Source organism: Passer domesticus, chromosome 10, assembly GCF_036417665.1.
Source record: "Passer domesticus isolate bPasDom1 chromosome 10, bPasDom1.hap1, whole genome shotgun sequence".
Classification (NCBI taxonomy): domain Eukaryota; kingdom Metazoa; phylum Chordata; class Aves; order Passeriformes; family Passeridae; genus Passer; species Passer domesticus.
The window spans coordinates 18,205,380-18,217,596 of NC_087483.1; the positions used below are offsets into that span (position 1 = coordinate 18,205,380).

Here is a 12,217-nt window from a genome sequence, read left to right on the forward strand (position 1 = left end):
CACAACCTTGCCCTGCTCTTCTTCCCAAAAGAAGAGGCTAAGATGTGTAAGAATCAAGCCATTCTCCTCCTAAGCAGGAGGATTTAACATTGCTTAATACTACTACTCAGCACTACTTAGCAATAGCCTCGGGGCAACACATAAGTACTGAGTGCAAAGAACTGTATCTCTCTCGCAAAGCCTCCCATTTCTGTCTCTCCCACTTTGCTGCTTTTCTGCAGACAGAACAGCACAATGCAATGAGAGATGAAGACCTGCCACTCTGCTGCCACAGCCACTTATCATTTAATTCAGATGTTTGCCTCTGTAGACATTTCCAAAGTAAGCCTACAGGCTGGCATTATTTTACGTAGAAACTTAACTATGTAGCTCAGCTCACCACTCCTTAGACCAGTCAGACAGAAAGCCTTTCTCCAAAGACTGCTGCCTCCTGTTTCCCCTTTTAATTAAACATGTAACCTTACACAGGAACAGATCCCCCACTCAAAGGAAAAAAGGACATCACTGACTTCCGTGAGACCAGGACAGTAATTTGCTGCTGCACCTACTGAAAAGACAAGCACACTTGACAGCTGAATTCCTCAGACAGTGTTAATACAGACTTGTACCCCTGAATTTGGCCCATAATATCTAGACTTAAATTACATCTAGATAAGCTTCACAGAAAAACCGAAAAAAGAAAAAACAAAAAAGACAAAGCTGCAATGATGCTTCAAAGCTGAGAATTTTTCAAGCCAGCAGCAGGTATGTTCAGATCTGACTTCAGGCAGGATGCACACCTTTGCAAAGGAATGCGACAGTGTCTTAGGGGCATCAAACACTGATAAAGATTTTGCTAGGTGAACATTCTCCTTCTTGTCCAGTGGGGAGGAAGACCAAAGCTCTCTTACTTAATTTGAGCACGCCCACACACACTGGCATGATTCCTGGTGGCTTTCAGGTGAGCAGAACAGTTTCACTGTGTAGGTCCCAGCTACTCTTGACATAGCACAGATCCCCTCCTCCCTCCTCATCCCGTGAAACTGGCTGCAGTCCAAGCGCTTTCCTCTCCTTCCTTGTGTGTGCCACACCAGAGCGGCAGGCAAAGGTCATATCCTCCTGGACTCAACATAATATTGCAACAGGAATTTGTTTCCCAGCATCTACAACTCTCATCTGAAGCCTCTGTAAGTATCTCTTATTAAACCAGGCTTAAATGGCTAAGTATGCAGACAGCTCCATATGGCATCCCTACCAGTGCAGCTCAGTGGCCTCACCACAGTGAGGACAGCACAAAAGAAGGGGAACAAACCCAAGGGCAGGAAACTGTGAACTAATACTAAAATGCTCGAGAGAATAAAGCTACTCTTTTGAGGAAATACTACCTCTTAATTTCTTTCTACATTCCTGTTTCCTTATCTTAATTTCTTTTCCTTTTTTTTTTTTTTTTAAATAATGCTGCTCATTACAGTAGTTTTCATGGATCCTCCACCACCGAGAATTGGTTGGCAAATGGGTGGTTTTTACCTGGATTCCTCTATACTCCTGGGCAGTCAGCCATGAGAACAAAAAGAAATCACTCATTTCCATTAGTGGCTGGCAATGAGACTGCAACCCCTTCATCTGGATTTAGACTTCACTGTACAATCTAGTCATTTGTGACTGCCAGGGCTTAATTACTGCAGTAACATGAAACTGCAAAACTTACAAAACTGAAGTATAAAAAGCAGCAGCCGATTGCTGAATTGTAGGCACGCCCAAGGGTGTGTGATATCCCAAAGCTCTGCTCCTGCCAGGGTGGAAACCCTCTGGAGACACAGCCTGGCTTGCGTGCAGCAGTGTAAATGTTTGGGTTGAGAAGCACAAACAGCCCTGCTGAAGTGCAGGTCTTCTCACTCTCCAGCATAATCTCCTTAGGCACAGAGAGAAAGGACACTTTTCACAGTGATCTTCAAAAGCTTAGGGAATATTTGGATGAATTTCTAAATGGAGAGTTCCCACCAGTTAAATACTCAAAGCTGTTCTAAGAGCTGGAGAGTTGTGTCTCCAGCAAGTTAAATGGAGGTTTGGGGAACAATACTGTAAAATTCATGATCTTATTCACATAAAGCTACTTTAAAAAAAAAAACCAAAACCAACCGATCAAACCCCACAGAAACACAGGTTGTAGAGATGAGCAGTATATACACCCAGGGAACATGCTGAGAATGCAGCAGTTTGGAAAGGAACAGGACAGAAGGGATACAGAGAATGCTTACTACATAAAGCAAGGGCATGTCCACATCTGCACTGTAGTGCTCACTTCTGGTCATTCCCCTTGGAAGGAATACTAGGGAAATCAAAACAATTCTGGCTTATGGAAGTCACTTCACTGGGACATTTTTGGTTTACAACACTTGAAAAAAATATAGTTAATTTTCTTAAAGGGAAAATGAATAAAAGAAGACATGACGTACAAATATAAAAATTGCTGTAGAGAATTACACTCGGCACCAATTATGAATTTACTTTCTTGTAATCCACAAGGAAGTATTCAACAGAATGGAAGTTCAAAATAAATTAAAAAGGATTGTGCAAAATTAAAGTACACCTAACTAACATGCAAAAATCACTGCTAGAAACATGACGGGGAAACAGGAGTGTTGGAGGACTGTAAAAAAAGATGGCTATTTACCCAGAAGAGTAAATACCCACAGTTAGCCAGGAAATACATGCAAGACACAGTGTTGGAAAGCAGGCCTCTGTCAGAAAAGCCAGTTACTGCACAGGATGAATCTCCAAGAAAAAATGGCTGACAAATATAATTTGAAGACAGGAAGTAAACTGCAGACACATCCTTTGTTTAGAAATTACATAGATTAAAAATGCCTACAGACATCCAACAGTGCCTTGTGAGACAGCCTTTATATTCTGGTTAACAAAAGTAAAATATTCTTTGTATTTTCATCTGGATTTGGACACAGCATTACATATTTATCAATCAGTCTCAGTGCTCACCTTTGAATGTAAATAGCTGAGTAGAAAAAGAAGCAGCAAAAAGAAACAATTCACTGATTTCCTAAATGCCAGCACTACTTCACAACAACAAAAATAAATCTCTTTTTGCTTATAGATACCTATTTTTGCTTTGCTTTTACAAATCAGCCTGCCTGTAGGTCCAAGAAGTGGATTGGACCATGCCTCTTAGGACTTGCCCAGACCTCTAATTCTGAAGGGGGAATGTTTTTCAGTTTTTGTTTTCCTCTCCCTGCTTCCCACTATCTCTTCTAGCATCCTCTCACTCCCCTTTCTGGCTTGATCTGTGTTACACTCTGCTATTAGAACTCCCATAGAAATGGGGCTGAAATCCCTGACATGCTTCCATTTTGTTATGCCCCACTGGTTTCAGACCAGAATTACTCTTCATTCAGTTGATAAAGATTAAAAATTAAAAAAAGCCCTCAGAGAATTCACTCACATTTCCAGAGCATTCAGTAAAACACAGAGATGTTCTCATGGAATAGACTGCAGTCAGACAGCCCTTGTAGCAACAGTGGGACTTTGGTAGCTGTGGCTGCTGTAGTGGAAGCTTTCCACAGCAACGTTCTGTCAATGCCAGCTGGGATTATATCACTACAAACTCAGTCATTTATGCCCTGCTACGACCTGTTATAACTCTTGCAGAGGCAGCTCCCTCAATGTCATGTTCTCTAGCTGTGGATCATGACTCTTGCTGACATGTTCAATGAGACGCCTGTTTTTTAAAAATTCAAAAGTCCAAATTAATAGTACAGGTATAAAATGGCAGTAAATCAGCAGCAAAGGTGACAAGACAAAAGTGCAAAATAATCTCTCATGTTAGAGCTGGACATCAGCTGTGGGTGGCCCTCCCTCCCCACTGGAAGGAGGCTTGGTGCTGTACCTGGGTAAGGATGCATACTGCCTTTCCACCCCCTCGAAGTGAAGATTGTAGGAGCTCCCATCTGGACCTTTTCCAGGCACCTGTGGAGAGAAGAGTAATTAGAGATGAAGATCAATTATGCAGCCCAGCTACTAACAATGCATCTCAAAACGATAAGCAGCGAACACATGATGCTGCAACATGCCAAAATCAACAAAAGAAAGGCAGGGGCTCAAAGAAGCTTCAAATCCCATACATAATCTTATCACTGCTAACAAGAAAGGCTTCTGTATCAAAGAAGTGTTTAGAGCAGGTACAATCTTCAGCACCTTTCCCTTACGTGCCTATTAGCTGGGATATTCTCTCTTCTTCCCTGGCTGGCCTTTTTCCTGGAATCCAGTAACATGAGGACATCATCTAACTAAGCACACCTCTTCTGATTACAGTGGCATAACTATCTGAATCAAAGCTAACATCTTGGTACCAAGCCTGCTTTTTTCCCCCCACTAGCTTGTTTTGCTTAAGCATAAAATATGATACAAACAGGTTTTCTTTCATTCTTAACACGAATCCAGAAACTTTCTGTACACCACTGCAAAGCTAAGTATCCAGCTGGGAGTTAAGTGCATTTATGATGCTCTGGTGCCATTTCAAAAGTGCAGCGTTAGTGCACTCAGTCAAAATGCCAGCGCTACTTGGTTTGTGTTCAAGATGGCAACCGGCACTGGCTGGGGAGCACAATTCTATCAGGAAGGCTCCAACCGGGTACAAACGGTGAACTTCAATGCTTTTAGCACACAGGAGCTCTCCCAATTTCACTCAATGCCTGCTGATGGCCCAAAGTGTTAAGAGCCTTGTTAAAATGGAGCTATTAGTCTTTTCTTCCCTAAATGGAGGAGGCTCTGACTGCCTTCAGTGTTTCCTACATTAGTATGTATTCCTATTCCGGTGCTGCTAGAATCAGCAGTTTTATAAAGCAATATACTAAGAGGCCATTTAAAATCCCCTTCCCCTTTTACAGATTAATAGCAGAAAGGAAGATTTAATGCCTTTTCAAACATTTTTAACAATTCATTAAAAAGAAAGTAATAAATCACACCAAGCTTTTGGCAAATGCCTGATTAGAAAAAAGAGAAAACAAAAATTAACATGTTTTTTGCATTCTACAGGTTAAAGTACGTTTCCGTCAGTCCTGTAATTTATGCACAATACACCATTTTCACTGAACAGATGTATAAACCATTGCAATGAGAAAAGTTGTGCATTCAGGTGTATTAAGTGTTATCTACCTTTACAAAGCATTTCTGTGTACATTACAAAAACCGAGTCCTATGCAAAGAGAGGCAGTATCACTTGCAGCTGCTAGGCAGGCTTAGAAATTATTCCAGACAAATTTTGTTATGCACCTTGGCACTCATCAAACATCCAAGATACTTGTAAATGAAAAAAATTATTTAGTACAGGCCTCTTGCAAGCTTCCTTTATCTCATTCAAAACAGAAAGGCATCCTCACAGAAAAAAACACCTCTGATTTGAAATGACCCATGCTTTAGCAGCACCTGACTTTGGATGAGCAAAAAATAACAATAATTGCCCTACATTTCAAAAAGAGGGCAGTAGGCTAAAGGGAGCATTCATTCATTTTTTCCACCAGAAAAAGTAGCATGCAGAGGGACTTTATAGTGTCACTTAGGTGAAGAGTCACAGCCACTTTGGTTGTTCTTACCCTACTAATTTCATCAGGTTCATAATTTCCCTTAAGTTCCCAGGTACACTGGTAAGAGAAGACCCTCCAGATTTCTCCTGTTTTATGAAGAAGAATGAGGGGAAAAGAAACAAATGTATAATCTGGTCTCTCACCATAAAAACGTGCAGTTTTTTATGGTCTACCTGTGCAGCTGTAGATAGGTTATTAATTATGTGCATGAGTCTGGTAGTGGTGTGAGTTTCCTGCACTCTCACACCTAAAGGGAGTAACAGCAGCCAGGCAAAAGAAAAAACACAAACACTCAGAACTGTGCCAGCATCAAGCAGTAATCGCAAAACTTATACCAACCACCAAAAGTAAAAAATATTTACATCACAAGGCCTTTTTTCAGCCTGAAAACACCCCTTTTTTGATGATTTCCTGCAGACCAAATAGAAGGCAATAGCCCCTGCCAGGTCTGTTTGTATATATGATTTGAGAGACAGTTACCATAGAAACACCCTGGTGGCGGATACACAATTTTGCTAATTTGGATCCATCGAGCGGCTGAGTCTCCACACCCTATATAAAACCCCCAATGCACTGGAAAAGCATGCTCTGGTTCTGCACAGCTAATTAAAGGCTCAGCCATTTCTTCTGATTTTCCTTCTCCATCTGTCCATGCGACAGTAAAAGCGTATCATCACTCAGCCTGGAGTGCCAAAATGGTGCCTGGAATAAAATACTACTCTGATGAAAAGAGAAATTGTGAAAATAGAAACACCTTCTTAGTAGAAGTTATTTATGTTTCAGAAAGAGTCAAAGCAAAGGGTTCCTTTGCTGCCTTCTACAACAAACTAAGCTAAAAATCGGTGTGAAATGTACTAATTAGTAAGATTAAAATATTTCAAGTTCTCCTCCTTTCCTAAAACAGGACATAGGCAGCTGGCCCTCAGACCAGGTGTGGAAGTTTTAACACAGTTAATAATCCCAACATATTTAGTTGAAGAAACAGTAATATTAATAAAACAGGATTAAATCTGGAAGTCCTGTCAAAGCCAAATGGGTGGTGACCACAAGGTGACCAGCAAGGGAGCTGACTGAAGGTGCAGTACTCAGCTGAGTCCCTACAGATGCAGCTGGAAGAGCTTAGGAGACCAACATCCCAGTCAATAGAGAACACAACAGCAAGTGAAATACACATTTCACGTATGTATGGTACACATCAGAAAAAATGATCCAAAATATGCTCCTGTATTTTTAGGGTTTAAATTAACAACATCAACTTAAATAAGTAGCATCATTATGAACAGTTCATCTCTTAAGAGCGGCCTCAACTAACAAGCAAAACATGAATATGCAAAAATAACGGGCAGAGATAAACACAGAAACAGCCATCATCCTATCAGTGCAATTAAAAGAGCAGCACACTCAAATCAAGGAAAGAAAACACTATCAAAAAACAACAGCAAACAATTCATGGAATGTAACTTGCAAAGTATTGGTATGGCCAAGGCCTTTGTGGAATGTAAAACAAATAAACTGGACACAAATATGAATCAAACCAACTAACATCTGGTTAGCAGAAGACAGTAAAGTCTTTGGCAGGTGGAAGAAAGGCAAAGCTTTGGAGATCTGAATGGGAGAGCAGAACCTCTGTACCAGCAGGTTGTTCTCCTAATTGCCCTTCTGGGAATCCCAGTCACAGCAGTGGCCACACTCAGAGACAAGATACCAGAAAAACTGGCAAGACACTGCTTCCATGTAACTCAGTGCTTTCATGGTCAGTATTTTCGGTGTGCCAGAAAGCTGTTTTTTTATACATGGCCAGTGAATGTTCTGTTGTTTAAGTCTCTCTTTTTAGAAACAATAATTTTCACTAGCTAACAAGATTTCTGTGATAGAAAGGTATCTCTTCAGAAAATATCCTGTGACACCTCTGCATCCTTAATTAAACCCCTGCCAGTTTCCAGCAGAAGAACCAAGCTGGTAGAAGTGTAGAACTGAAGGACAGCATAGATCAAACCAGAAACAAATATCTTAGAGCATTCAAACATCTGCAAATAAATTTTAAGCTATAAATAGAGTATATTTATATACTCTATTTGAGTAGGTGTCTTGAGTAAGTCTGGAATTTGCCTACAAGAGAATTCTGGGGTTGCAGAAAAACAATTCTTTAAGGGAAGATATAGGATTTATTTAATCCTGAAGCTCCTGACTATCTTGAAAACTGTACAGAAAAGTGCATGAGACTGTTTTTTCCCTGGGAGATCCTGCATTTCATTCCCCCCTCACCTGTCTCACACTGCCTTTCTCTTGGAGCATTTGCTAAAGGCTACAATTGTAGCTGTTAGCAGGAAAGCCTCCCTTGCCCCTTCCTTATGGGTCAAGGTGTTAGGGGCTGGACAGATGTCATGGTACAAAAATAACAACTATAGCAATCTTTTTAGAAGTTCAAGCTTCATGAAACCAGAATTGACTTTTTCTTGTGCATCCACACACAGCTCAGGTGAGAGTTACCACAGTGCAAATAGAAATCAGCAACAACTCCTTGCCCCTACCAGCAGAATTCAGTAGGACAGTATTTTTGCCTGTGGCTCTACTTCTCACAGATTCCCATCTGACCCCCTGCTCAAGGTCCATCCTGAGTGAAGCCAGCACAGCAGAAACCCAAGACCATGGATACTGCTTATACGGAAAATAAATGATGCAGAGACATTTTCAGGTTGACTGTCTCATAAAGTTGCAGTTGCTGTTCCCTCTCCTGCAGGTATTTAGACTTGCATACAGAAAACTTCATCATCATTGCAGAGGTCAGTTGGTTAAAAAAAGTTCTTTCAAAACTTAACCAGCTACTCTGATCAGAGTCAAAAGATTCCCACTGCTAAAAAAGAATAATATACAGTGGGTGTTGCATTCAGGAGTATTAATTCTTCACTCACATGCTAAACATCACTTTCCTTTTCCTTTTTAGCCCTTTTTTTTCCTGACTTCTGAACAATAAGCCTCTCCAAACATTTCAATTCTCATTAAGATCAGAAAGAAAAATTGGACAGTGTGCTGCCCACTAAGCAAGTAGCAATAATATAACTTCCTCAAGGATGATGGGATTTTAGCTACATGTTTGTGAATCCAGGGCAAAACACTGCTCACTCCACTTGAGCCACACCTGACTTACTCAGAATTATGGGAGATCAGGAGAAGCTTATGAAGATAGGAGTCCTGGGACTCCTAACTTTTTCACTTATCCACTGTGTATGCTCAGAAAAGTCACTTGAGCTTCTGCACTGTGGTTTTCTACCCATAAAAATGGCAGGATACTACCACTGTATTTTATACGACTGACATGCACTACAAGGCAGGAGACACCCCAGGAAGGCTGCAGAGTGAAGCTTCTGCTCTGCCATCAATCCAAGTGCTTTGAAAATGCCACCCAGTTCTGCTTTTTGCCTGAAAGTCTGTGTATAAACATGACACATAGAACTGCTGCATTGCTTAGTGCATTTTTCAATAGTCTTGTGATCATCTGCTAAAGGACTTGATTCAGATGCTGGTTTGACCTCTGTTCTCAAAGCTCTTCTTTTGTCTGTGAGCGTTTCTAATCACATGGGTTGAGATTCAGCATGCCAGAAAGAGCTGTGGTATAACGGAATTTGCCCTTTAACCTTCAGGTCTCCCCTCTGCTGAGACACAGTTGGTTTTTGTTTTCAATTAAGTGAAAACTGAAGAAAAATGGAGAGGTAAAAGTGGATTTATTCCCCACCCTGGTCTCAATGTTTCATACACAGGTGAAGCATCAAAATTAACCCACTTATTTTTTGCATTTCAACTCTGCCTGGATCTGGGAACTGCAAGTGAAATTTAAGAGCACAATTTGACTTGCTAACACTTTCTTTAGCTGCTGAAACAGAGGCAGGTGATGTAAGGCAGTGAACTGGATGGTCCATGGGAAATGGAAGAAGTTGATAGATGGGGTCCTCTTAATTCCTTACTGCTGTGATATCCTCATTACCCTACCCTTGGAGAGCTCCAGCATTTCTACAGAAAACAAGATTTCTTGCATCCAGTTTTTTAATGTTTTGCATCAAAAGGTAAAGATTAAAAATTCTACCACTGTCTACAATTCAAAAGACTTTTCCTGATGTTTTCTATACATACACAAAGAGGGATATATTTTGCTTTCCTAGTTTTGCAATGGAAGTTGAAACAGTGATTTTGCGTTATTATAACACTCATCATTTCTCCCTCTAATTTAGATGGTTTTTAATAAAGCTCCATTGATTCCTCTGAAAGAAATCCCTCCTGGCAAAAGCAGAACACACACGCTGATTGCTAAATATGCGGCAATTATCATATTCAGCGGCGCACTTTAATATCTTATTTATAGATGTATCTATCTATAATTTGCTTTAATTAAGTTGCATTGATTTTAATGGCAGAAGTAGTCCTCAAAGAGGAGTCTAATGTTCTATGAGCCCATTGGTGCTTCTTTACCATTGTTTGGATATAAGACAGCACCTTTAATACTTCTTTTTGATATTCTTAGTTGTGCTTTTCTTCTTGGCTGCAATGGAAAGCCAAGATGATGTTCCACAGGACCTCTTAAAAACACCTCCACCACTGAAGAGAGCTGCAGTTGAAAGAGCACTTTCAACTTCCCTGTTAGAAACTTGTTTGTTACAAACAAACTTATTTCCAAGAATAAGGAAGGAAGCAGTATCTTCCCAGCAGATCCTGAGACACCTTGTTGTTCTGCTCCTGCTCCATTTTACAGGTATCTCAGGACTACAATTGTCAGAGGTTCTCAAATCATGGTCCAATGTCTTCAAGTTTGTTTTGGGTAGTGTGGCAAATTAACTTTTTTATGTTTGTGTCAACAGAAAATACAAGTTAAATAATTTGGAAAGGTGAATCAATGGATGGCTATAGATGCCTGTTCATGGCCCAATCACCAAGTCATGACCTTGCAGTCTCCTAAAGTTCTGCTTTCTGGGCTCAGTCCTGGGGAATGTTGTTCTTCCTTTTTGTTAAGCACACACTTACTTTAAGTATTTTATACTAATCTGGTTTTGAGATTATTCCAAAGAACACTTGATGCTGTTAGATCCATGACTGAGCTGGTTAAAAAATGTCGTGAAGAACAAAAGCAAGGTGTTGTTCACTAGGAGAGTCACACAGCCTTGGCTTCTGCTGGGTGCCACCACATACCCTGGCCATGATTCAGGAAAGCATGCTAAATACTGAGGGGGGTTTTGTTTTAATTTCAACAGCATCTGATTCCTCTTGGAGGTATTCCCAAAGCTAACATACACCTGCATCTCTCAGTGCCTCTATCTCCTTTTTGAGCAAAAATACACAGGAAAAACATTTATCTCTCTGTATCCTGAACATGTCTTCACACATTTGAATACAGCATTCCAGGGATGATGATTTTGGCATCTTCATCTCTTAAGTAAATCTGTAAGATATTACTGGTTCATATCAACTGAGACTCTATCTCAGAGACTACCAAGGTAGCTTTATAACATTACTTATACAGATCTTAATATATCATTCCCTCTTAGTATTTTTTTTTTCAAGTGAAATATAAGCGTTGGCTTTTAAAATCACTGCCTTTTGGAATATAGCAGCACTAATTTTATAAGAATTGTTCATGTTAAAATGCAAGGGCATGATCTCAAAGAAAAAGCACCAAAGTAGCTATGCAAGTACATTTTCAGTTTCTGGTCATCATTTTTCATTCACTGATTATCGCTTAAGTGTTGATTAATAGTTATGTTCATGCTGCTAGAATGCATTTCTCTTGGATGAGAAAAACACCCTTGTCCAAAGGAAAAAAAGAGATAGTAATCAAACCAACCTTCCTCTTCCCTATAAGAAACACAGACACACACTCCAGAGTCACTGATGATCTTGGTTTTGCTGTTGAATAGGTTTGAAGATTTTCACTTAGAAAATCAGCTGTATGCAATCAGAACACCACTTGGTTGGTCCGATTGCAAGGCAATTAAATGCTCCCCTTCTGCCTGTCTCTCTCTACAGATATATACATATACATACACATGCTCACACAAATGTACATACTCAGAGTCACTTGTCCCTTCTCCCTATGCAATGAACACCAGGAACGCTGAAAACAGCAGTGTTCCATGGTCGAATTAAGCAGGGCTGATTATCTCAGGATTTACTTTTCCTCCTCAGTAATGCCCTACCTCTTGTTCAAGGAGGTGAAACTAATGGTTTAGATTTAGAGGGAGCAGAAAATTCTTTATAAAGGCAATAGACTGAGGGAAATACAAACACAGATGGGAACTTTAAAAGGGAAACAGGCTGTTCCCATAACAGTTTAAAAACATGGCAATTGCCTTAGTTTTGTAGAAAACAAGTCTCAGCATTTGCTGTATCTTGCAACACTAAAGAGAGAGAAAACAGCAAAGATGGAGGCGAAGCCAGAACTGCAAAGTGTTTTTACACAGTCCCACAAAGACAATACTCTGCTTTCTGAACCCTCACTCTGTGATCCCTCAATCCCTGGTGCTGGAGAACTACGGTTTCCTTTGACCAAGCAAAATGAGATAATTTCCTGGCCTGTGTCTGTCTCCGTGGGTGGCTTCCTTTTCCATTAGTTGTATAATATGTTTTGGTTAATTCTATCTCTTAATTGTCTTTAA

General features: G+C 40.3%; 1 protein-coding gene across 9 annotated transcripts in view; it reads right to left on the reverse strand.

Moving 5' to 3' along the window:
- The window catches only part of PARD3B (par-3 family cell polarity regulator beta), a 531,684-nt gene that overhangs the window by 26,558 nt on the left and 492,909 nt on the right, over window positions 1-12,217 (reverse strand). For all 9 annotated transcript variants that reach the window (XM_064434188.1, XM_064434182.1, XM_064434186.1 and 6 more), the window contains one exon: window positions 3,881-3,960. In XM_064434188.1, the coding sequence (XP_064290258.1) occupies window positions 3,881-3,960 (80 nt within the window). The remainder of the gene's footprint in view (window positions 1-3,880; window positions 3,961-12,217) is intronic.